We start from the raw sequence: 25,462 nt of genomic DNA, 5'->3' as shown, positions 1-25,462 counted from the left end.
AATATATATATATATTTATATGTATTTATATGTATTTATATATATATATGTATGTACCTAACCTCGTGGTGGACCCCGGTTTCGGCGCGGGGCTAGATATAGGCCTCTTCAGGAGTGGTCCAGGGGATGCGGAAAAGCGGACTTGTGCGCGAGCCGGGAATGCCGGTTCACTGAAAGGCCCTCGAAGACATCGTCGTGGAAGGTTCCTTGACAGCCCATCTGAGAGGAAGTGCTCGACGACTTTTGAAATGCACTCCTTAGCCCCCGAAAACATCCGGCGTGTAGAGCACCCCTGAGGTGCTCTTTACGGCGGGGTTTACGAGTGGAGAAGAAAGCAACCTCTGCTTGGTAAGCCCGCGCTCGGCCCGCGAAAATAATCTACATATCTATATATCTCTATATATGCATAGATGTGCATACATTCATACAGATACACAGCAGTCCAAAATTATGCTTGCATGCATCTTCATGTGAAGGCTAGTGCGTTGAAGCCAAAACGGGACAACGTCAGCTTCGCCTGCCACCACAGTTCCAGTGGTGTGACTGAGCGTACGGTTTTTGTCAGTCTACGGAGCAAACACCAGAGCTTTCCTCCGTTTGGCGAATCCCTTTTTCCTCGCAAAGATAGGCGAGGGTGTAGGCCGTCTTAACCTATCGTCGAAAGGCTGTTGCTGGCAGTCTTGTGCGTGTATCGCACTACGCGGAATGTGTCCCCAGTGGGAGTACCTGATGTAATTCATCTGCCTAACTTCCTGCTTTTAAAACTGCTGCTGGACGGTCTCTACCGTTAACTAGTCCAGTTCTTTTTGGCTACAGGGCAGTCGAGCACCCTGCCGCTGTCCTACGGACACATGGGCGAGAGACGCCCGGTCTGGTTCAGTAGTTTTCTCGAAGGCGCCTGCGAAGTTAGAGAAGAACGAAATGGAGCTCGGAATCCGCCCTGCCCTAAGTAATTCAGCCCAACATGTTTTTTGAAAAAAGGGTGCCAAAGAAGCAAGAGGCAGTTTTTATCCTTTTTCAAAGACGTAAATCCTGTGCGCAGTTCGCCCAACAGAGCGATTGCCTCGTTTCAAAGGCCGGCTATTTACCCAGTTTGCATGACAGCCGAACAAAGAGGAACAAAAAGCGTGTTATCTCCGTCACCTAAAAAAGCAGAACGACTATTCCTTCGCACGTGCAACACAAACTTGCGGACGAGTGTCCCAAGCGAGCCGTGCGCGATGTCATCCTACTGGAAGTTACTTTCTTGATTACACGGTTATATCGTCACGCATGGCGGATCATACATACATGCACACGAAAGAACACCAGGAAGAGGATCGGACAGGCTTTTGTGGCTCTGGATGACATGTCGCTGCAGTCTGGAGTCTGTCTCGAATTCAGACTTGCGCGGCAATATCGCCGTCCATTTCCTGTGTGTGTTTTAACCTGCTAAAGAAGGCCTCGCACCCCTGTACTTAAGATTCTCAGTTTCCCTCTCCGGAAACAAACTCTTCCGTCTTCATGATCGTGTTATGGTTTTGCGTGGCGGAATTCCTCACTGAAGAACTGGAATATCAGAGAAGTCGAAGTCCCTGCATATACCACAGTCCTTTTTTTCATGAACGTTCATTCTTTCCCGGAAGAATGCGGTGAAATCGTCGTGGGCATCCGCGTAGCAGTCGATTGCCTTTTCCACACAAACCCACCTGGGGCGCAGTCGGCAGCGACTTCTCCTTTTTTTCTTCCGGTAATACGTCACTTCAGCTAGTGTCTGCTGTCTCTCCAGTTCAGCAAGTTTCGCCTGGATCCTGCGGGCCATGTCATCATCTGACGGACCCCGTGGCGTGTGCGGCGCCGTAGGTGCGCTGTCGCTAAGGCTGCCTTCACGGGCGCTTTCCAGCTTTTCAAATGGAGACATCTGCGGTTCTTCTTCTATGACTGGCGGTGGTGTGAAGACAGGCTCATTCAACGGTTCCTCCGGCACCTTACGGACGGACACAACAGAAGGCGAACTCGTGCGGGACTCGGACTCCTCTCGCGTCTCCTCCACCGGGGGTGACGGCGGAGCCGGCTCGGGTATCGGAGCTCTGTATTGCTCTCGCGCCTTGGGGGGAGGAGACACAGGCATGGGCTCGGGCTTGACAGGCTCAGGAGAGACACTGGGTTGGGGAGAATGGGGACTGCTGGGTGGAGGCGGAGAGACTTTCTCGACTTCCACTGGCGGGGGGGAAGGCGGAGGCGTAGGAGGCGTTTTCTCCACTTCTTCCGCAGGAGGCGTGAGTTCCTCCTTTGCTGGCGGTGGTACTGGCGCCCGCGCAGGTTCTTCCACCGGAGATGGTGCGCGTTCCTCTTCCACGGTAGATGCGCTTTTTCCCTCCTCTGGAAGTTCCTCCTCCAGCACAGGATTGTCCTCCATGAAATTATCATCTTCCTCTTCGTCTGCCGGCAGTTCGATATGTTCACGCGTTGCCATCTCCAACGGGATGCTGTTCGGTCGGGAGAGCGGCTCTTCGCCTAGATCTTCTTCCCGGGTCTTCACCGCCCGAGGGTCAAAGAGGGGGTAGCGAAGAGGGATGCTTTCTTCCTCCTGTTCTTCTTCTTCCTCTTTTCCTGGAATTTCCTGTGCGGCCTTCCGGCTCTCCTTTCTCCGGTCCTTTTTCCCCCGCGCGAAACACGCGCCGAATGGATTTTTCATGCGACCCATGGCGCCGGAAACGAAAAGACCAACCGGCCCCAACAGAGCAAAAACTCGAAGGAAGGTGGACTCCTAAGTGCAGGAGTGGACTCTGTCAATTCGCTGATGATCTTTCTCTACCGTCAGAACCTCTTTCCGGAATGCGGAACCCCTGGCATGCACCAGCGGCTCTCGCCTCAACGCGCAGAGCTTTTCGAGCCGCACCGTCCAACACCTAGATGTCCCCCTTGTTCCTGATCTGGGTCCGCATGAACGCGAAGGCGCGAGATAGATCACTGATTGTCAAACACACGCGCAGCAAAGATTAACGAAGCACCCGAGGAGGAGAGCCTGCACACGCGCTCGTCAGCCCTCTCCACCGTACCCCCTCTCTACCGACTCAAGGAATGCCGAGCGACACCGGATCACCCGAGACACGACGATTCACGCAGCAACCCGGACACCATTCACCACGAAAGAGAGTGCGGCGACGAGAAAACGCAGCGGGCAAGACGTTGGCGCTTTTTTTCAATTGAGTTCGAAAACGCGAGGCGCATATCTCGGTGCACTGGGACATGAGAGACGCGCACAGCTTACGCAGCCATTGCCAGAGTGCGCGTGGCTGTCGACCGGATAACGCGGGTCCGCTCCCAGTGACAACGCACCTGAAATCTTCTTTTCCCTCGGTGGTGAGGTGACGACGAGAATCTTTTTGCGGAAGTAACGCCGGTTTCTTGACGCCCTGACGTTGCCACAGCTTTCGTCTTTCAACGGGGGAGAGTTAACCTGTGACAATCCGCGCAGTTGCAGCGGGGTTTGAGATCCTACCTGTTCACTAACAACGAACGCGCCAACAAGGGAATACGAGTGTGACCCCGAAAGCTTGCAAGGTTTCGGATGGGTAACTTGAAGGAGGTTACGACATGAAAACGGGAAAATCAGATGGGGCGCGAGATGCGAGCTATGCCTCTCGTGCCTGATGCTACACCGCGCGCGTACCTCGAACCACCACGGAGTTTTCTCGAGCACCAGACCGCCTCACGCTCTTTATATATAGGGGCCAACGCGCCTTTTTCTCTCGCGATGGCCATGCGCGCAGGAGTGTCCCCTACGCAGGCAGCTAGCCGTGCGGCGAGAGGCGCCTGAGGAGCATCGAAAACAAACAAGGGGGAGGAGTCTTCTCCAAAAGGCGCGAGAAAAAGCGAGAACCTTCAAGAATCGGGGGCAGTCCAGGTTGTGTCCCTCTCTACCAAGCCACGATTTTAACGAGCGACAGATCTGATGAGCGGGCCACGCCGTAACAAATGTGACGGGTTACAGCTTTTTCGAGGTCGAGAACAGAGCTTCTTCCTGTCTCCAAGCCTAGGCTGCATCTGGGTTGGCCGCGGCACCGTCGTCGAACGTGAAGACATGCGAAAACCCTCGAGAAGGCCGCGTGTCGCGGTGGTGTTTTCTTTTAAGTGACCGCAAATCCAAAATATGTGGCAAGTGCTCCAGGCACAGCTTTCTGTCTTCCCTCTGATGCCCATTTTTCAACGAGGACAAACGGCACGCGTGTGTTCTAGAGTCAGTATCTCCATTCTCTGTTCAGACGGGAACGTGTCGAGAGACTGAACGTTTGTTGGCTCATGGTCTGGCGAACACAATTTGTCTTGGCTCTCGTCGACTTCCATCACCCGTCCTGTCCGTAAAAAACTGCAGGGGTTGAGGTCTCGCGTTGCATGGACGTCCCCCGGTTTACCCGCCGGCAAACTGCCTGCCGCTTCTCTCGCTTCTTTGAACTGTTTTCTGAGCATTCCTTCTTTCTTGCTTGCGCTCCGCACGCGCTCCATCTGCCATCTCCCGCAGAAGGCTCTCTTTTGTCGCATTCGTATCGTCCAAATGCCGCCCAAAGGCCAATCTTCCTCATCCGGGGCGCGATCCGGGAAGAACGAAGCGTCCCCGGTACAGATGCCGCAGCGTCTTCGGGCCCATGCTGCTGAGTTAGAGAGGATTTTCACCCGGATTGATGCAGATGGAGACGGAAAGTTGAGTGAAGCCGATGTGACGGCCTTCATGAAAGACCGTGTCGGCTTTCCGCTGGAGGCTGATCAAGTGAAAGCCCTTCTAGTGGAACTACGAGGCCCCGGGGCGGCTGTGGACTCCGCAAAGGGGAGCTCTCCTCCCATCGATTTTCCTACTTTTCTCGCGTTCGTGGACACTCAGCTCATGAAGCCTGTTCCTGATCTTCTCCGCGAAGTCTTTCAGTACATCGACACTGACAAGGACGGGAAATTAACGGCAAGGGAACTCCAGGCGTTTGCACAGCGCCTGAGTCTAAACCTCAGTGAGGACGGAGCCGCGAACCTCCTCAATCGGGGACACAACGAAACAAGTGCAACCTTCGAGGAGTTTTGTGGCCTCGTCCAGACGTCTCTGCCGTCCGTTGGCCGATAGAATCAAAAGGCAAGCAAAAGACGGAAGCGTAAAGGAAGATTATTTCCAGAGCCAGTTCTGTGACAAGCAGTGAGAAAGGCGGGGTGGATGCGCTCAGACCTCAGCACGCCGCTCGTTGATGGCAGGGAAACTGAAAGGAACTCCAAACGGCCACAACAAAGCCGCAAGATACGCGACGACAGGGCGCGTTCGCATGCTGGGGCCGCCTAAGAAGGCTTCGGCGTGCAAACGCGAGGACCAGGCAGGGTGCGTCGCATGGGCAAAACTGGTGTGCAGCCGGCGGCTTCTTCCCTGACCACAACTCTCCTCCCAGTGCGTCACGAGACCCGCGTTGCCGGACACCGGGGGGGGGGGGGGGGCGGGAAACCGTGCAGAGAGGAGTGTCCGATGCCGCGGCAGGGAGAGGACGTAGGAACGGAGAAAACAGGCCTTTGAGGGCGTCTTCTTCAGGGATTCATCTCTCTCCGGATGCACTGGCAGAAATCCCCCTCCCTGCGTCTGGAGGCGTTTCTTCTCTCTTGTGTTCTCTCCTGAAGCCGCTACCTCCTTCACAGTTCGTCGCGTTTCTCCTTGCCGTCTCACCCTCTGTGGCGTCGCTATGGCGTATGCCCGCTTCACTCTTTTAGGGAAATGCCGCCTGGGTGTTTCGTCCCGCGTCTTCAGTCCATTTTTTTCCTTTATTGGCTAGTCTGGTGCTGCACATTCGCTCGGATCCCATCGTTCTTCATGCTCTCCGATGTTCGTGTACAGCATAGCGATGAAGATACACAGCGACGGAGAGAGGAGGGGTGTGCCCATGTGTATCTTGTTCCTCTCTTCATCCTAGTTCCTCGATAGCGGTTCCTCTCTCGCTTCTGTTTTTCGACCTCAATCGCCAACCGAACCCGTTTCAAAAACCTAAACAAACCGCTTCACAACGAGAGCCTTGCGATTGTTTTGAAACGCCGCTTCCGCGACTCGAGGTGGAGCCCGCACGAATTCACAGCCCGACCCAAAGAACCGAGCTCTCGAGCAACTAAACGCCGCGCAAATTCAATGTTCTGTCAACAAGTATGAGTATGAATATCTTTCCTCCTGGGGTATAGCGAGAGTCTTCCAGTCACAGTCGCTGTATAAGAGCGCTGCTGGTGCCACGCGCCAGCAGAAACACACCGCGAACCAACGAGGAGGGTGAATGCTAAATCTGGAGTTTATCCCCAATGACACTGCCTATAAATGCTCCTTCCGCCAGCCATGATTTGCTGCTCCTGGTGTCGCTTTCACAAGTCCCTGTGTGATAGACCCCAGGGAGGGAGAGTGACGACTTCCTCAGCGGCGGTCGGGTGTACGGCGATGCAGTTGTCGAAATCCGCTTTTGTTGCTCCCTGAAGCGTCGCAAGAAATCAGACAGTCTGGGCGAGAGGCCGTGATCTACCCGGGAAGAAATCTCAATGCGCATCCACAAACGCACATACTTAACTATATATATATATATATATTTCCTCGAAGCAAAAGGCGTATGCGTCACAGTCCGTGAAGTGTTTTACTGGCAGGGAGTCAGACGGTTCCGTGGAGCCCCATAGAAGCCTGGGAATCGAGGGGAGGCACATGGCAACCGAGACAGCGAGCGCGTAGCGAGGCAGAACCAGTCAGAGGGGTATGCAGCGCAGCGGCGGGTACGGGGGAGTTTGCGACAGGCGGGAGGTCGAATCGAGCACCAACGCCGCATGACGGACAGCACGTAAAGGTAGCACTTGCGATGCAGTCGCACACCCTGTTCTCACCATTTTCATCGCGACGCCAAAGCCCTGAATCATTTCGTCTGCGCCCATGCCCACGACATGAAGGCCCACGACCTTTAGCATCTGGCTCTTGACGCAAATCATTTTGATGTACGTCTTCGGTTTCTCTTCGGGCGCGACGGGCCACGCGCCGTAGTACAGGTTCACACTCGTTCCTGTGTATACCTGTTGAGGGTGTGAGAGCAGCACGGCACAGATCACAAAAGGGTCGCGATTTCGTGGGTTGGCAGAAACCCGAGAGACCCTACGCCGGGGCGCGAGTGTCTTTTTCGTGCCTCTCCCTCTTTAAAGGACTCAAGGGGGGAAAACACGGGGACCCATGCGGGTTTCCACCAAGGCCAGAGGCCACAGGAAGAAGGCATGGGAGCTCTGAGAAGAAAACTGCCGTGGGGTTCACGCCCCATGTGTGAGTCACGGCGCCTGTCCAGAGGGACCGTTCCAACGTGACGCGCCGTGACAGTGGAGACAAGAGCCGCACCCGCCTGTTGTGCAGCGGTGACTTCGAAGCGAAAACGCTTTCCGCCTGTTTTCGCAGGCGTTCGTCTCACCTTAATATCCTCCTCTCCATAGGTCGCCTTTGCTTCTGCCTCGGTCACGCCCACACACGCAGCGGGAGGATGCGAGAAAATGACTGTCGGAACGCAGGAGGCGTCCAGCTTCGCAGCCCGCATTCCGCCAAAGAGCCGATCAGCCAGACGGCGTCCCGCTGCAATGGCCACGGGTGTGAGCTCGACCTGGAAAGCGCACGGGGGACATGCACGTGACGCGAAGTCACCCCGCGCGGTTTCGTCTGGCCGCAGGCAAATTGCAAACAGCTTCGACAGTCGCCGACAGCTGTCCCCTCACGCCGTAGGAAGTCTGTAAGCCCCCAGCTCTTTCTCGAGCGCCCTCGGGAATGCCATCCTATCTTGCTTTTCCGGCCGTTCTCTTGCAGCATCTCTCGCCGTTCTCTTGGAGCATCTCTCGCCTGATCTGGGCTGGTGAAAACAACCGTCTGCCAGGCGACGAGTATCCCTGCTAACTTTCGATTTCCGATTGCAGGAGTATCCCGCTGCAACGATTCTGCGATCGGGAAGAACGGAGGGTGTCAGCCGCGCGCGAAGGCGCTCCTGAGGCTGCCTTGTCTCTGTGCAGCCTTCAGCGCCTCCCGTTTGTGCGTCCTCACCTTTCCACAGACGTCACCCAAGGCGTAGATTTGCTTGACCGAAGTATTCTGGAAGTCATCCGCTGCGATGTACCCGCCCTGCGGCGTCTGCTGCACTCCGACAGCGTCCAGAGCGAGGCCTTCGACCTCGGGCACGCGGCCCACAGTGACGATGATGGAGTCGAACCCCTTCACACTTGTCCCGTTGCTCAGCTCGAGGGTCAGCGACTGATCGGCCTCTTTGTGAACGGCTTTGGGGACACTGTGCGGGTGAATCTGGTTCACAAAGTGAGTAGCGAGCGATGCGCGAGGCGACACACAGAGAGAGAGGCACACAGCGAGGTACGTTCAGAGAGGCGTGGGCAGAGTGACACCAACAAGCGGATGGACGCGGGACAACGCGAAAAAACACGAATTACCCGACAGGCGTCTCTCCTACTGAGTGCCTAGCTGTGAAGGGCGAGCTGTCTTGTGTGGCCGCTTTCGACGCAAATCGGGCAAGAGACACATCACGCCCTGTCCGCGCAGTCGGCGGCGCGCCGCGAGGGGACGCACACGGCGCGGCAGAGACAGGGACGACAAAACGTGGCCCGGACTGCATCTTGCACGGAGCTCACCTGGACTCCAGCCTTCTTCATGAATTCGTCCACGCGCGTGCTGACCATGTCGTCGAACTTCCTCAGCGCCCGTTCCTTCCGCACAAACAGGTGCGTCTCGGCCTTCATAGCAGCAAAGACACCCGCGAACTCGACGGCAATGTAACCGGCACCAATGAGCGCGACTTTCTTCGGCATCTCCTCCAATTCGAAAAAGCCGTCGCTGTTGATCGTGTGCTCCTCTCCGGGGATCCCCGCCTTCGCAGGCCGACCTCCTGAGGTTGCAAAAGGGGAGCGGTGAGAAAGCACCTGTGGCAGACTCAGCGGGGCGTGGCCGTGGCGACTCCATGTTCGGTGACATATCAGGTACTCGTAACAGCCCGTGTTTCTCGGCTGACGGATTTCCGGGAAATGGTTGGGAAACTGTCAGCTAGACACCCTTCCGAAGAAACGCGGGGAACGGGTTAGAGTGGAAGACACGGGGCACGTGCTTTCTGAACCAGCAACTTGTGGACTGAGTGCGGCGTGAGGCACATGTGCTCAGAGAAAACAGGAAGCGTAGGCGGACGCCGTCATGGTGTGAAAATGGAGAAGGAATTCCGGCGTCACGGTGCGAAAATGGAGAAGGACTTCAGGCACTACAAGCCTGATACGAGAGCAGGCTCCCCAAACTTCCTCTCTCCATTCTTCAGTTTGTGCCCGACACAGAGACAGGACAGACGACCCCCGCACAAATGAGATGACGACGGTGGCATGACGCTGTGCGCATTCCACCGCATTCGAGGCGTCTGATCGCTCGGATCGTCTGGTACCGATGCCAGGCCTGCGGCCTTCAAGAGACGCACGCAAAAGGATGGCCATCCTTTTGCGTGCCTCGCTGCTGGGCACGCTCAGCGAATCCGCTGAAGACAGGCAAAGCTTCGCAATCCCCGAACGCCAAGCGGTCCCTCGGAAACAAGTCGATCGGATGCCACATGCCCCGTGGCCTGTACCTGTCGCGATGAGGACGTGGTCGGCTGTGACGGTTTCTTCTTTGCCGTCTTTAGCTTTGAGAACAATGGCATGCGCCAGGCCTCCATCTTGCTTCGTTTCCGGTTTCGCGAACTTGGCGTATGCAGGGAAGAAGGCGACGCCACTGTTGTTCAAGGTGTTGAGGTAGATGTTGTTCAGCCGCTTCAGGTAGTTGTCCCGGTTCATCTTGAGTGAACGCCAGCAGAACGCCGGCTGCTCCGTCACCGTGAAGGCGAAATTCTTCAACTCGTGGAGTGTCTCGTGGACTGAAGCTACACACCACATGACCTGGACACGAACACACGGGGACAAAACAAGGTGGACACGAGAGGCAGTGGAGACGCGCGCCGGGAAGAAGCCGCTTGTCAGCTGCCGCACAGAGACTCCGGCTCTGCGCATCGGAGCCGTCGAGCCTCACCTTTTTCGGAACGCATCCGACGTTCACGCAGGTTCCGCCAAGTCTTTTCCAGTCGGCTACCCCCACCCGCACGTTGTACGCCGCAGCTCGTCGGGCGCACGCAAGGCCTCCGCTGCCGCCTCCAATGACGAACAGATCAAAGTGTCGTCGCGCTGAGAGACAGGCACACGGTACCCAGCGGTGTAATTAGGAGAAGATGCTGGGCAAAAAACAAGACAGTAGAAAGGTACAGATCCATTTAGAGTGCGTTTTCGCCGGCGGCCGGAGTCTGTATTCCGAGCGATTTCACGAAGCAACTGAGGTGCCTGAGGAAAGCTCAACGGGAAGGCTGTCTGTCAAGATATGGAGAGCCGCAAGGCCAAGTAAGACACGGGAAAGAGAGACCGTCATAGAAAAGCGGAGAGAAGCGACTTAAGCTTGGGAGGCGCGGCACTGAACATCCATCCTACGCGTAGACATCCACGTGATCAAAGAGAGGGGGTTTGCTGGGTACAAGCGCGGAGGTTTCAATGCAGGTACCATTTCATGGAAACAGCAGTTTGAGAGCACGGGGATCGACAGAATGTGCAGGAACAGACACCCAGTGGAGAATAAGAAGCGAAAAACGGCGCGTGTCGGCACTCCATGCGAGAACATTGAACACCAAAACACTTCAACAGTGCTTTCGTGAAGCAAAACATATGACACACTCGTTGCGCTTCACTACAGCGGAAACCGGGTGTCTGGACACCAGCGGCGATACACACCGGCGTTAGGCTCCGTCAGTCGGCGCTGGTGAACAACGTCCAGAATCTGTTTCTGGGATCTGGCTTCGAGTTTGGTTCACAAAATTCTATTTCGTAAAACGCGACATGGTCTTTGGCACAACGTGATTCGAGGGAGCAAGGCCACTTGGCGCCTGAGCAACCGACGTACTTGCTGCGGTCATTTTCGCTGCTAGGTTCCTAGTCAAGCGGCTGCGCAGACATGCAGAAGGGGAAGTGTGTTTCGTCCCCAAGGAAAGACACAACGCGAAAAGGGCCAAAGAAAAGGCGTGACTGGTTCCGCGAGAAAGCCACGACTATGAGAGCGAAGGAAACGCAGCTCTATATTTTCACGACCCGAGTAGATGAACTGACTAGCCAGTAGAGCCGGGTCGGACGAGGGACTGGTGGTGTGAGACGCGACAGAAAATCTGGAGGAAAGGAGCAAACGATGGCCTTCCAAAAGAATGGAGTGTCGAAATCAAAGCCTACGACTTTGAAAAAACTGATCATGTGGCGATGCGTTTCCGCGCGAGACGGCGTCGCACACTGATTTGCCTCGAGTGCATGCATAGACAAAGAAATCCTGGGTGCATGCGACCTGCGCTAGACTCCCACCAGCAAGACGAAGAAAACAACCTGCTGGCCTGCGTTTTATGATTTAGTCAGAAAAAAATTTTTTTTTAATTCACAGGTTTGTCTCTGGCATGCCACACTGCGTCTTCCTGGCCCCGCCACCCTCGAGAGCCTGTCGGTTCGCCGCGCGTACTGCTGTAGGCAACGCGCCTCCGTTTAAATCCTGCACGACAAAACTTGGAACGGGCAATGTGTGTAAAATCTGCGTTATAGGTAATCTTTTTGACAAACCTGGATTCTCAAGTGGTGTCTCTGAACAGGTTTTCGGCTCCAGTTAAAGCTCGTGCGTTTCCGTGCATGCAAAAGAGTGTTGCATGCAGGAACGCCGGAAATTTCTCCGTTGTCCCGACACCGCATTTTTTAATTTTCCCAGTCTTTTCTGCGAACGGATTCCAAGTGTGGGCCCTTTCCGTGCAGCTTGAGTTGCTCTGTGTGGTCCGTGTCTCGGTTTTTTCGCGAGGTCCACGTTTCCGCCCGGTTCCGGCCCGTAGGAGCCGGGGCCGAAGGCTCGACGACGCCTTCGCAGCGTTGTCTGAGAGCCATTCCACTACCAATTGCTCAGCCTCAAATTCAAGAACGGATATCGATGTCCTTTCAAGAGCGTAAAACGCACACTGTCTTACGGACGCAGGGGGCCTTACTCTTGTGCACGACGGCCCTTGTTGCGTGAACGCCTGCTGCTGACGTTGCGCCTGCTGACCAAACGTGCAACGTAATCCAGGATCCACACTGCTTGATTTCAGGGAAGGGAGAGGCGCAGACACCAACCAGGCTCCTCCAGTTCTAGAAACAGTGGCTCAGAGCGCACAGAAAAAAGAACTGCAGTGGTTTGCGGCTTTGTCGACGTGTTCACTCACTAGATTTTTTTTCTTTTTTTCCCTGCCGGGCCACCCCAGCAAGATGGCTGCTCCTTCCTTCCCGGGCGCTTCGCCCTCTGCTTGGCTTTGTTTGTCTCCCTACTTCGTTGTGCAGAAGCATCCTCGTATCGAGGCCCGCCGTTTCGGCTTATATGCGGTCACGGCCTTGCCAGCGGGGTTTACGTTCCATGAAGAGTCTCCGACATTTGCTCTCCAACACGCGATGAACAAAAGCCTAGTTCGTGCTTGCTGTCACTGCCAGCGCGTGGTTGGGGATGCCGGTGTGCAGCTGAGACACTTGTTTGCGGCGGCAAATCCTGAGGCTTTAGCGGATTTCGACTGCTTGCCGTCGGACGCGTTCTGCGGGTCTCTCTTTTCTCCCGTTGTCTTGTGTCCCGGAGGCTGTGGAGAAGTATACTGCTCGGACGCGTGCCAAGCCGCTCACATGGAGCGCAGCCACCGGTTCCTGTGTGTCGGTCCTCTGAGTGGAAGTCACCCCCTGGTGGCCTTCAAGCGGCTGTGTCTGGACCAGACTGAGATTCTCCTCCTGGCTGCCGAAGCGATCTGTGCGGTGGTGACGCATGCGACGGAAAACGTATGTCTTCCGATCCTGCGTGGAGGCCTTCAAGCGCCCGCTGTGGAGGGTCAAGGTCCCTCCTGTGGGGGACCCCAACAGTCCCAGAGCGACAAACTCTATTCGAGCGCTGCGGAAACGGCCGACAGGCCACAGTTGATGCAACGTCACCAGGGACAGGTGCGGCAGATCCTGGCGGCGAAGGCCCAAGAAGTCCGCGCAGAGGCTGAGCGGCTCTTCCAAGTTCTGCTGGATTACGCACACGACCGGTGGGAACTGCTGGGAGAGGAAGGCGAAGCTGCGGGCGACGAGGGGGAACCCGTGGAAGAGCGAACAGCTGTGCTCGACCTGGCACGCCGCCAACTGTTTGCTGCGTTTTCAAATGGGGCTGGAGATGCAGCGTCTGAAGACGAAACGCGTTCTCCCGCACACCAGCCGGGGGCGCCAGTTGTTGCTTCTTTTTTTCAGCAGTCCAGTGAACTGCTCTCGCGCATTGCAGGTTTACTGGAGAAAACGAACTCCCACGTGGTGGTGGCCTCGCCCTTGAACGCCTATTTTACGGGTTTGCTCGCGAACACTCACGCCCGTTCACGCCTCTCGCGTGACATCCTAGCCTTCCTGCTACGAGAAAAGGAAGTCGCGATGCTCCGCGCACTTGGAGAGGAAGACGAGTCAGACGATGAGGAAGACGAAATGGACATGGCGGCTGCAGATCGCTCAAGGCAGCGGCGACACCTGCTCGCCACGCGGTTTGCCGACGTGCCGTGTGAAGACCTCGTGCCGCCCGACAGCTCCGCGGCTGAGGGCTCCAAAGACCCGTCGAGTGCGAACTGCACGCGGCTTCGAGATATCGTGCAGCCTCATGCCTTCCCTGATGTTCATGGAACCGGATTCTACCCGTCTATAGGGCGAATGAATCATTCGTGCGCTCCAAACGTCCGCGTAGAGTTCCCTTACGGAACGAACAGAATTAGCCTCGTGACAACCAGGCCGGTCGAGCCGGGCGAAGAGCTGTGCATTTCCTATGTCGACGGAGTCGAGTCAATGACAGCTGATGAAAGACGAGAAGCTCTGGAGATCTTTGGTTTCCAGTGCAGCTGTGACGTATGCTTCACTTCCCGGTAACCGGGAAGCGCGTGATGTGTTGCCAGGGTATTCGTTGCTGCAACATGACACCGTTACTGTTTTTCTACACCCGAAACGGTTTAATGAGGCTCGTCTTCGACGTGAGCTGTCGCAAATGTCCAATATCCTTTGCTTTCTTCCGGCCGTGACACAAACGCGAATTCCACACCTATGCAAAGTTCCCTGCTTGCCCTCCAGTCTGCATTTCCTGAACTTTCCTTCACTCCTCGTAGGCAGTTGGTAGCAGAGTGTAGGGGCCTTGAGTGTATTGTGCCTGGCAAGCGGTATGCTGCCGTGTAGGCCACTTACTGACGCGCGAATGCCCCAGAAGCTACCGTGGCACGAGGATTCGGGTGTTTCTGATCATGTGGGGTTAGTTGGATATACGTGTTTTCAAGTTGTCACTGTACAGTTCACTTATTTCTACTCTGGCGTACCGCCGAGTCGGACCCGCCAGCACGACCCTCTCATCGGAAGCAGCCGCCTTCGCCAGGGAGACGCAGTTCCGTTTTTTGCCCCACGCGTGGGCGTTTGCGGTTCTCAGCTCACACAAAAAGTTCCCATGCCGTCCGCTGTGCCTCCACAGTGGACGGCTGCCAGGTGCTCCCGCTGGGAACAACAAACTTTTTCCGTAACCTCAGGCGCTGTAGACTGCTCGCCGCAACAGCTCTGGGGCCGAGCGCAAATAGACCGCCAAGCCAGCGCCGACCATTGCAGTCAACCTAGGGGGAAAAGCGTCCGGACTTGGCTGCAACGCTATCATCTTGGGACCGTTCTTTTTCTAGAACCGGGACGCCTACGACACGTACGACGTGTGCAGACGGAGTCCCAGTGGCGTTCACACGCGCCCGCACGCGCTCTGCACGCGGCTATCTAGATTCTGAGCTACTGCATCGGCTGCTTGGCCCGTGTCTCAGTGCGGCGCAGCTGGAAGCACGTCTTCCTTCAGAGCCTCCAGAGTTCCAGTGTAACCTGCGAACCATAGTGCGGTGTTCACCCAGTAATCTTCTGAGCAGCTTGGTCGGTCGATCCTGTGGTCCTCCTCCGGATAGAACAGCAAGCGCGTAGGACTGCCTGTACCACAAAGCAGAGATGGCGCCGCCTGTCGGATCTAGGATGAGGAACGGCTGCATGCGTGCAGAGCACTCAGAACCCTGCGGTTTAGCGGAAACACAGATAGAGCCCGGTTGCACCAAGCAGCCTGTTTCTGTCTAAAGCACGCCTTGGCATGCAACGCCTATACAACCAGCCGCCTCAGCGCCAGTCTGAGACCGAGGCCAACGAGGTTAACCTTTCTGCACACGAGTGCACCGTGCGGCGACTGCCTATGGCGTGGAAATCTGTGGGGCGCAAAAACACATTCCAGCGTATGTCGTGGCTTTTGTGCTGCCGTCCAGTTCCTCCCTGCACGCTCGAATCGACGGCTGGGTGTGGTACCTTGGCCAAGCAGCATTTTGTGGAATGCAATGCCCTGACAAGCGGGGACCTGAGTGCATATGTCGCAACACAGACACTGCAGCTGAGACGCGGCCAAAGTCCATACCGTCTGCATCTATGCGAGACATGCCAGCCCGTCACATTCATCGGACTCCACCGTCCTCCTGGCACGGACTCCTTTCTCAGTCGCTCTGCGCGACCGATTCCCGTGGGAAGGCCCTCTTTCAGTCCCAGTCTGGACCAGTGACATGGATCTGAGCGTCAATCGTCTCGAACTCGTCAGGGCTCCAGCGAAGGCCACCGTGAGGGGGTAGCAACTCTGCGGAGACAGCGAACGCGCGTCGCGAGGCTACCAAGAGGTGCGGCTTAACCCTTGCGGCGCTTCAGCTGAGGAGACGCGTGTGCGTCGCGCTTTCTCCTCGCTGCCACCTTACTCGGAGGTCGGCGCCGCCAATGCCGAGAAGGAGAGGCGTTTTCACATGTCTTGCATATGCAACCGGCGAGGCCTTGTAAAGCGCGACAACATCGGTCTCGGACAGCACGAACGACGGGTTCAGCCTTTCCCGAAGCGCCTCCGCGGCACACCAGTCTGCAGGTCAGCACATCGGAGATTCCGTTTTGAAGGTTGCAGCGGTGTAGCGACGCTCCTGGCAGTCGGGAAACGTCTTCCCAGACGCAATCTACGAGGCACGAGACCCCACCCTTCGACTTGGAGCATCTACACTGCGCAATCGGCCAACCGCGCGAGGAAAATGTACCGTCAAACCTCTCAGTCCATCGTACCGAGAACAAGCATGCGCAGCAAGAATCCACAGACCAACTGCTTCCCCTGTTCTTCAATCCCTGCCGGCGCCGCTGCCTGAAAGTACGGCAGCTGACGTAGGCTCCCCGCGCGCATCACTGCAGGAACAAAGGGATGATTTTCCCCGGCCCTAAAGGCTTTGGGTTGCCGCACTTTCGACCTGCTGGGAGGCAACGTCCTTTCGGCTTTTTTCTCCCAAGAAAAGGGCCCCCAAAGAAGCAAGGCCCCAAAAGAGATCCTCACGTGGAAGGCTTAACAAAACCATTTGGCTGTCGTTGAATAAAATCTGCATTGAGTTTGCAGGAATCTCTTTATGTTAACGCGAACGCGGCCGTACCGGGAATATCGCTTTCGACTACCATCGAGGCCAAATTGGTGACGGGGTTTCTCGTTGACGCCGCTGCAAACATGTCGGGGAACTGCGAAGAAAAGCAAAACACAGCCGTCGACCGCGGGCCGTGGGTCTGACGAAAGGCGGTCGGGTTTTGACCCTAGCAAATCAATGCATGCCTTTCTCTGAGCAGACCGGCGTCAGTTTCTCACGGTTCCGTGTGCCGCAGTAGGGCAATCTTTCTTCTGCGTCCGTTCCCCGGTGCACCAGTTGCCGGTACGCCGCATGTCACTCCCGGTTCGAGGCCTCATTCTCGCTGGCCCACGTCCACCCCACGGCACTGCAGCCACCAAGCTTTCTTTCCGTCTCTTTCGCAACTTACCTGGCCGATGAGGTGACAGGTGAGGAAACCGCCGTGCGAACCACCGACAACCACCGCTCTGGCCGGGGAGTAAGCCTCGGGATCGCTGTCCAACCAGGCAGGAACTCGCAACCGAGAACAGCCACGGAGTCCGGTCCGGAAGGAACAAGCGAGGCGCCAAACGCTCTCTGCCTCCCATTCAGTGCCTCCGGCTCGACCGCACTACGGAATGGACAGTAGGTTCGGCTCTCACGGGGTTGCGGAAACAAAGTGATCTCCTGCGCTGTGCACCCTGGTGATGCACATACCCTATCTCTGGGCGCACGCGGCTTCGTCTTCTCCTCGATGTGCATTTGCCCGCAGACGTGCCTCGAACCCTAAGGCCGAAGTGCGGCCAGCGAAAAAGGCAAGAAGACCTGCCGTGTCAGCAGAGCAAGAGTTAGCGCGTCTCCTACCCCTGGCTCTGTGTCGACTGCCGTGTCTCTCGAGAGCTGGCGAGAGGGCGTGTGGCTGTCTCGGTTCGTACCTGTCGATGAAGTCAGTGACTGCCTGTTTCACGTCATCCACATCCTGACGCCCCACATTTCCTGCAGGAACACCAGGCGCGCGAATCAAAAACTGCAGTGCCTCGGCACCCCGTGGGCTCGGCAGAGCACACACGACACCCAGACAGCTCCCAGGTGAAAACGCGGTGCGGTGCTGCCATGCGCTGCGCGCTCCGTCGAGGTCTACAGTACCGATTCGGAGCAACGAACTGCGCGAGAGCCCGTTGTCGCTGCCAGGTGAAACGCGAAACCCGCTGGGGAAACGAACGGCAGATCTCTGGGGTGCCGTTGGGTGGGTTCTTCCCTTGATCCGAGGAGGTACAAAACAGAAGGCGTTATGAGCACGGAAACGTGAAAGACAACCGTACACGCCACGACGAAGCAAACACGTCCTCTACAAAACCTATGCGGGACGCGAGTGTCTGCTGCCATCAACAAATGCACAAGCTGCGCCGCAAGGATCAGGAAAGGCGAGTCTGCCGCATGACTCCTCCCACTGTAAGCGCCAGCCTACCGAGCAGGGAAAGCAGCTCTGCCTGTCCGAAACCGAGAGATCCCCGATAGTTGACGGCCAGCACATCGAAACCTGCAACGGGGAACAGCGGTTTCGACGCGAACTCTTCCTTTCACCTTGTGCCAAGGGGTACCCAGTTCGTGGGGTTTAGGAAGAAGTCGATGCATGCACCCTCACACACGCTGCCTGCCTGGCGGTCCCTTTCCTACTACCACTTGCGCCGGCATCCAAAGAGAGTATGACGTTCTATTGCGACAAAAGCGGCCGACAGACGCGTGAGCCTTTCACCTCCCCCCGGCAGGTTTCTCGACTCGGAAAAGTGTTGTGTGGCAACGTGTCAGAGACACACGTGCTCGCCCCCACCCCCAACGCCTTGTGTCTCGCACTTTGAGTGAGATGTAGGCTGCCACATTGCGCTCCATGTACGCGACTGACGCACCTAGGAACGTTAGGTAAACAGCCTCCGCGCTGAAAATGTTCGCCCAGACGGAGTGGGGACCGCCGTGAAGGACCACCGCCAGAGCTCGCTTCCCGTCTCGACGCGGCGACTCCTTCCAGCGAAGCAAGATGTGCCGATTGTCGGAAAGGTACCGAACCTCGAGTCGCTCCAGGTGAGTTGTCAGCCGCGCGAAGGGACTCCAAGGCAGGAGCCGCTAACAGCAGACACACACGGATGAGAGCGAGACAGAATCGCGAAGCCGTGTAAACGCCAAGCGGCGGGAGGTATTGGGAAAGACTCCAATATTGAGTGTAGATACACTGTGGGATGGGGCATCGATGGTGACGAAGCGCCGAATACCAACGGGAAGGATGTCGCCACTGCCCGTCGTGCCTCACAGGCCGAGCCTGCGCAAATGCGTCGGAACAGGGGACAATCAGACACGAGCACTGTGGGAGGCGTCGTTCCAGAGGAGGCACGTCGCCGCCCCGCGTCTTAGCGCGCACCTGCGGGTCTGAGGGGCCGCCGAGGGAGACCGAGCCGGCGACACGGATGTGGAAACCCCGGCCAGACTGTGGGGACTGCGCCCCGGAAGGAGACAGCAGAAGCTTCGCCAACATCAGCCTCGGGATGTGGCGCGCAGAGCTGCTCTCGAGCAACAGCCAGTCGGAGGTGACGTCGTGGAGAAGGATCGAGCCTGGCGGGCAAGACGCTTCGACCTTCGATGCCGCGCAAGGTTTCGCGCGGAGAGCCTCTTCCTCAAGACACAGCTCGCCCACGCAGCCTCCTGAACACAAAGAGTGGGAGGACGCCTACGAGGGCTGTTCGTCAGCCTTCCACACCCGGCTGAAGCATGGACCGGTGTCCCGTCCCGAAGCAACGGGCGACCGAATCGCGAAACGTTTCTGCCGACAGCGAGTCCACGCGAAAGCGACTGAAGCTCAAAGTGCCGTAGCAACTCCGTTCGTGTGTGCGGCATAAAGTCCGTTTCCCCGACGCGCCGGACGCGAAACGGACGCGACATGTCTGGCTGAAGGCTGGAGTCATTTTGAAACGCAGTGACAATGGCGACACCAGAGAGACGCTTTGGTCGAGCGCAAATCCCGCATCAGCGACGAGCTGAGAAGAAGGGCGAAGCACCGAACCGACACAGACACTTCAAAGGTCCACGAGCCACACAGACGCCACGACGGATTTCCTAGGCACTGAACTGCGCTGGTTCGCCACAGAAAGGCTCGACAAACCCTGGGTTCCTGGCGAGGACGAACCGCTCACCTCCGTGGGCATCCACAACCACCACAGTCCGCCGTGCCCCGACAAACGTATTGAGGAAGAGAAAATCGTTGTGAACCCACGGACCGAGACGGTCGGTGTAGATCCCGGTGTACGGGACGCTTTGGCGGGAGAACAGAGACTCAGATTGCGGGGGGACTGAAACAGCCTGCGCAAGAGTCTGGCGCTCCACTACCTCCCAGCTCGAGCACGCGTTCTTCCGCCGTAGTGTCACAGCCTTGATTCGCGGTGCGCACATGTGCGGCAACGTCTCTGGCTGAAAGGCAAGAAGAGAAGGCACACGTGAGGTTCGCTGGAGCGCCATCCGACGGCGAACAGACGGCTCTTCACAAGAAAGGTGAAAAACTGAAAAAACGAGACGTGAACTCGCAGAAAACATGTCTGCACCAACCCCGCGGTGCGCAACGGAAACGTCTTCATCACTGTGAGGGCGCGCTCCTGAACGGCACACATTCCCTTCGCGCTGTGTTTCGCTGCGGCTCGAGTCTCCGATGTTTGCGCTTCGTAAGTCCCCTTCTCCCCCCCTTTTAGCATCCTCCCCTGGCCGGTGTTTGGTTCTTTCGCAGCGCTTTTGGGATCCTCAGTTTCGTCTTTGCCGCGAGCGGCTGAGGAAAGCCACACGAACCTCGATCCGTTTTCCCCGCTTCTCCTCCCTCCAGCCCCGCGGGAATTCTCGTTGAGAGCGGAAAGCGTGCACAAACGCTCGCGGGACACACTTTGTCTTTCTCGAGGCAGAGAAACGCGATGCGTTGCGTGTTCGGGTCAGACCCGTCGCGGGTATGCAGAACCGTCGGGCTCCAAGCCGCGAAATCTTCGTCACCAGAGATCTGGATCCATTCACACTCGACGGTCGACTCTTTCGTCTCCTCGTCGGCCTTCTCCCCCGCCTTTCCCTCCTCACTGGTACTCGATGGGAGCTGTGCGAGAAGAACCTTGCTTGCTCGGTTCATGCAGTAGATGAGCCCCAGACTGGAGAACACACAGAGCACACGAAGGGTTCCCCTGCTTCTCATCGACAGTTTCCCTTGTTCCTCAGACCCGCTGCCTCGCGTGGAGGAACGGCTGACCAGGAACGATGTGCTCTACGTGAGGTCGCAGCGTGCGTCGGTTGCGCGAGGCCGATCACGATGCACCCGCGACGCTCTTGCGGAGCTCTGAGATCAAACAGATCTGCCGATTTCGCCTCGCACCGAGTCCACACAAAGCGCGACGCGTCTCCTTTCGCAGATCCGTGCCGCCACCGCGCTCACCAGTAAGGGTCCAGCTCCCAGTTGGAGCAGACAACGCCAGAGCCATCAGAGAGGAAGCGGGGCTGCAAACATCAACACGTCGGGGGACACAGGAGAGCTTTTCCTCAAGGCCACACACAGAACGGACACCTCTCCGTTACGGCGGAAGGGCAAGCACGGGCGTCACCGGCGTGGCTCACCCTAAACGCACTCTCGCACGCTGCAAAGCGCATGCAGCCCTACTTTTTGGGAGGTCTCGCGTCCCTGGCGTGCGCACCTGGCCGCATGCGGTTTCCTTCTTGGGGGGTTTCAGGAGCTGCGCAGTCCGTCTCTTGAAGTCAGTGAGCACGAGCCGGCCTCTTCGATGCCCCACGAGTTGTTCGCCCCAGTGCGTCTTGAACTCGTACGTGTCGAGACTGTCGCCGTCGCTAGTCTCGCCGGTTCCGTCGGAAGTTGAGCCCGAACTCGCGTCGTTGTCGTCGCGCTTGCTCGCCTCCGCGACGTACACGAATCTGAAAAGGCAGACCGACGTGCCGCACGGCAACGACGCTGCTGTCTACAGCGCACTGTTGCTGGGTTGCGGACCGTTTGAACGCGTCTCTGTCTCCAAGAGAAAGAGGCCCTCTCGACTTACAGTTCCTCTCTTTCCGGACAAAAGACGCCGCCCCCGACGGAACTGTTCCATGGCTTCGTGTCCCGCGGCGCCGACACCGTGACAACCGGACCTGTGTGCACCGGGCCCCGGCCAAAGAGCTCGATCCGGTAGTCTGCCGCGGAAGCCTGGGGAAAAGACGGTCGCGGCTTCTTCTTCGCGTTGGGTGGCGTCGCTTCGACGACGCTCGCAAAGAAATGGGCTGAAGAAAGACAAGCGGCGAAGCACTACCACCACATATGCGAAGAAAGACGCTCGCTGGAGCCGCCACTGGAGACGGACACGCGCGACTGCAAGCTTTTTCCGACGTCCCTCTCACCAGCGACCGAGACAACTCGCAAGGCAAACTGTTCCACGTGCACGCACTCAGAGCAGGACTGTTTCCCTACGGCACGAAAGCATAACAGAGTGACTTTTCACCCATACCGTTACAGTGGACACGCGCAGACAGGACCAGACCGGATGCACGAAGCAAACAGCGAACTGAAAAACCCCTCAGGCGACACTCTGAACAAGCAAGGCCGCTTGCGTCGCCCGCACTTTTGGGCATGGGTGAATCTGTAAAGTGCCCAGTGGCTGAGACGTGCGAAAACCTCGCAGACTGTCCAGTCCGCCACGAAGAAATATTGAGAAACGCTTTTCGCTCTGCTACGAAAAACCCGCTGCCGACTTTGCTTGCATCTGTTTGCCCAGCCCCAACTGTACGTACACCGGTCCTGGCATCCATTCCCTCCCGTCCACGAGGCAACGACGCAACGCCCCGTACAAAAGAGAACAACGCCAGGACTCGGGCCGGCCGAGCGCTTCCCAACGCCTCCTGGGAGAGACAGAAGCCACCACGCCGCAGCTCAGTTTTTCAGAAACCTACCAGAAGGTGAAAGCACTGTGAGGGCGGATGGCAAACCGAGCGGCCACGCAGTCAACAGATCACAGTTCGGTACCCGTGCCGTCATGCCTACAACGCGCCGCTCGTTCAACACTTTCTGAGGCAACACCGTACAAGACACCGAGCACGCCGGACACTTGAAGCTAAAGGTCAGAAGAACGACACTCTTGATCATGACGCGGTGAACGATCTTAGCAACCTCGCGTGAGGCTCCACCGCCTTCATATCAATCGGCGCGCGGGCCTGCGTCTCCACGTTGATGTTCCCTAGTCTCTCTATCTCCATTACTCTCCAGCAATCTATGTTTCCTTTTTACCTGCGTGGCTAAGTGTCCACCAAATTTCCTACCTCTCTAACTTTGCCTCTCAATACAAATATATATAAGAATGCGCATGCCCTTTCCCCATCGGCACATATCCTATATATACATATATATATATATATAAATATATATAAATATATAAATATATAAATATATATATATATATATATATATATATATATATATATGCGCACGTTGTCTGTCGGGATCTCTCCTCCCTAAGGTAGTATGCAAGAGGCACTTATGCCAAAGCACGACACAGAAGGCAGTGTTCACGAAGCAGCAAAGAGTGCTAACCGGCGCAAGTCCCTGAATGAGGCACGCGAGCATCCCATGACCTGTGTGTCCACTCCGGGGATCGTCTGAAGTCTCGTACAACTCGGCATGTCGACTGACAGAAACAGGCGCGCAGATCTCACCTGCTGACCCAGTACGACGATCGCATCCTGAGAAGGATCCGAACTCTTTGTTGCTGCAATTCGTGCGCTGAGACACTGGATCACAGACTCCGAGCACACAGAGAAAGCCTCTCGCAGTCTCTTCGTCTGATCGCCGGCAGCCGGCTGAGGGCAGCCGCTTCCTCCCATGGTGCAGTGCATTTTTCTGGAATCTCTCTGCATCCCCTTCTGGATTTCTGAAAACAGTGGTTTGAGCCTCGATAAAACGCTCTTGGAAAATTGCATCGAGTGGGTCTATGCTTGCCCAGCCACGCCGGCACACAGTCCTATCGGATACCAACAGGCAGACTCTGCCTCCATACCCTGTCCAAATGTGCCTGTCCCGTCGACTTTAGCAGGCTAGAATCGTTTCTTCTTAACTCTGGGACTGGTACGGAATCCAACACGCAGCCGGAATATGGAAACAGTTCAGCGGAAAGATTTTCGGAGACTGACGCGCGAGCACAGCACTGAAAACAGCTGCGCTATAAATGAGGGGTGTCGTGAAGGGTATTTTTGCAGAATCCGACGCGACGAGCCAGCGGGTACAGTACCTGCCAAGCCCATAGAGCCTGGCAAATGGAACGGAGTTAACGAACCCTTTTGTGTGCGAACGAAAAACACCCCGATGACGACAGAAACGGAGACCGAGCGGCCGGGTTTTTTCGCTCTATCGGGACGGGCTCTGTCTGGTTTGCGCACGAGGAAATACAGAACTCAAATTGGGTGTCGGTTCAGGATGAAGATTTTGGATCGCTCGAGATTTGGAAAACTGCTTTGGAGCGGAAACTGTTACTCTGGAGCAAGGGCAAGGAAGGCGTTTGTAAGGATCGGTTAATTGCTGGCGAGACACGAAGACACTCCCGCACGCTGTGAACGGCAACGGAAGTCGATGAAACTTGTGGCGGCAGGTCTAGCAGCGGACGTGTGCGCCATTGGCACACAAGAGGCATTTCATTCCGATTGCAACCCTTCTTCGTGGCTTCTTGGGAGTGGGCATTTTTTTTCGTCTCGTGTCTGTGTCACGTTTCCTCGTCTGCCTCGGTCTATCGTCCACATAAGAAACTCGCTACAGCAGGAAGCCCTACGAAGTGTCCTCCTCGGGGCCCGTCAGGCGACATGCTCCGTTCGAAAAGAGCAGCGGCGTGTGACAACGAATTGGTTTCTCGCTGCTCAGAATATGCGACGTTTATTGCTCGGGGGCGGCTAGAAGAAAACAGCATTTCCGCTGTCCTGAAACGGAGACTCGTCAGTGCCTTCTTCAGTGAGCAGTCACGTCGCGGAGCGTGGGAGTATGCAAACATAAAAAGCGACTGTTCTCACGGCACGCAGATGCCATGAGAATAAACCTTCCGCCAAGTGGAGCAGCACACCAGGTGGGGCTGTGAGCACGACGTCCCTTAGAAAATTCAAAGAAACAATCTCCCCGCTCTTGAGCATTCACGGCACACAAGTGGATCTTTGGCACAAGCTGCAGGCACGGATGAGTTTGGAAGAATTGGCATCAACAAATTCCTCTTTCGTTTTACGTTTTAGCAGTGACAGGGGATCTCTAGTCTCTCTGCCTCGGTGTCGGACACCCATGTATCCACTTTCGTTGTGGAAGGCAGGACTACGCATATCGACTGTTAAAAGTGTTTTTATCCTTCACTTGTGCTTCGCATACGGAAGGGTGGTGGTGGGATGTGACCATCGTAGGTACAGAGTGAAACTAGTTTCCCTCAAGGTTTCGGGTACACGTTGGTGGAGATCTCTCCCCGCGTCGCTCTCATTTCGCGTTTTGAATACACTGTGCGCCGCGCGAGGCCAGAATCCAGTTCTCTAAGAAAACCGAGCGGGGGAGCGCGGGGTCAGACTTGCCGACTTGACAGCGGCGTCTTCTTGGCCAGTCCATCACTTAACCCTCACCTGCCCACAAGGTTTTGTCGGGCGAGTGCTGAGCTCACATCCTTTGTCTGTCAATAGCAGGGATGTCGACTTTTAAAAGGGCGCTTTCGCGGCGTTCGACGCAAAGCTAATGAGTCTAACCTTTTCGGTGATCTATGCTGTCGAACAGGTTTGAAAGCCCCTCTATTCACATACGGCACGAATCCCCCCTTTCAGTGTGGTAGCCACACATGCATACCGGCGTCTCCTGCCCCAATAGCGCCCTAAACAGCGTCGCTAGGCTTTTAAATCGGACTGCGACTGTCTTTTTTCTCTCTGCACTGCGGTCTTTCCTCATTATCGTCCAGACA

At 56.5% G+C, this 25,462-nt stretch overlaps 5 protein-coding genes across 5 annotated transcripts; 2 read left to right on the top strand and 3 right to left on the bottom strand.

Moving 5' to 3' along the window:
* Positions 1-1,537: 1,537 nt before the first annotated feature.
* Positions 1,538-2,686, bottom strand: NCLIV_063610 (conserved hypothetical protein; the record flags this gene model as incomplete). The annotated part of the gene is made up of 1 exon (XM_003885912.1): positions 1,538-2,686. The coding sequence occupies one exon, from the start codon at positions 2,684-2,686 to the stop codon at positions 1,538-1,540; it is 1,149 nt and encodes a 382-aa protein (XP_003885961.1).
* Positions 2,687-4,537: 1,851 nt separating this feature from the next.
* On the top strand, positions 4,538-5,092 carry NCLIV_063600 (putative calmodulin; the record flags this gene model as incomplete). Its single annotated transcript, XM_003885911.1, has 1 exon — positions 4,538-5,092. The coding sequence occupies one exon, from the start codon at positions 4,538-4,540 to the stop codon at positions 5,090-5,092; it is 555 nt and encodes a 184-aa protein (XP_003885960.1).
* Positions 5,093-6,351: 1,259 nt separating this feature from the next.
* Positions 6,352-10,970, bottom strand: NCLIV_063590 (Glutathione reductase, related; the record flags this gene model as incomplete). Its single annotated transcript, XM_003885910.1, has 8 exons — positions 6,352-6,456; positions 6,856-7,038; positions 7,422-7,607; positions 8,039-8,293; positions 8,635-8,888; positions 9,606-9,912; positions 10,043-10,194; positions 10,958-10,970. The coding sequence occupies 8 exons, from the start codon at positions 10,968-10,970 to the stop codon at positions 6,352-6,354; spliced, it is 1,455 nt and encodes a 484-aa protein (XP_003885959.1).
* Positions 10,971-12,321: 1,351 nt separating this feature from the next.
* Positions 12,322-13,977, top strand: NCLIV_063580 (putative histone-lysine N-methyltransferase; the record flags this gene model as incomplete). Its single annotated transcript, XM_003885909.1, has 1 exon — positions 12,322-13,977. One exon carries the CDS (start codon positions 12,322-12,324, stop codon positions 13,975-13,977), a length of 1,656 nt encoding a protein of 551 aa, XP_003885958.1.
* Positions 13,978-14,890: 913 nt separating this feature from the next.
* On the bottom strand, positions 14,891-23,387 carry NCLIV_063570 (Peptidase, S9A/B/C family, catalytic domain protein, related; the record flags this gene model as incomplete). Its single annotated transcript, XM_003885908.1, has 16 exons — positions 14,891-15,051; positions 15,415-15,463; positions 15,849-16,003; positions 16,554-16,635; positions 16,930-17,014; positions 17,435-17,495; positions 17,968-18,039; positions 18,407-18,620; positions 18,913-19,193; positions 19,682-20,044; positions 20,325-20,668; positions 20,950-21,011; positions 21,206-21,440; positions 21,563-21,782; positions 22,449-22,563; positions 23,208-23,387. 16 exons carry the CDS (start codon positions 23,385-23,387, stop codon positions 14,891-14,893), a joined length of 2,679 nt encoding a protein of 892 aa, XP_003885957.1.
* Positions 23,388-25,462: the final 2,075 nt, after the last annotated feature.

Source organism: Neospora caninum, chromosome XII, assembly GCF_000208865.1.
Source record: "Neospora caninum Liverpool complete genome, chromosome XII".
In the NCBI taxonomy this organism is placed as follows: Eukaryota; Apicomplexa; class Conoidasida; order Eucoccidiorida; family Sarcocystidae; genus Neospora; species Neospora caninum.
Note: the sequence above shows the minus strand (reverse complement) of the source record. Positions and strands in the feature narration are given on the sequence as shown.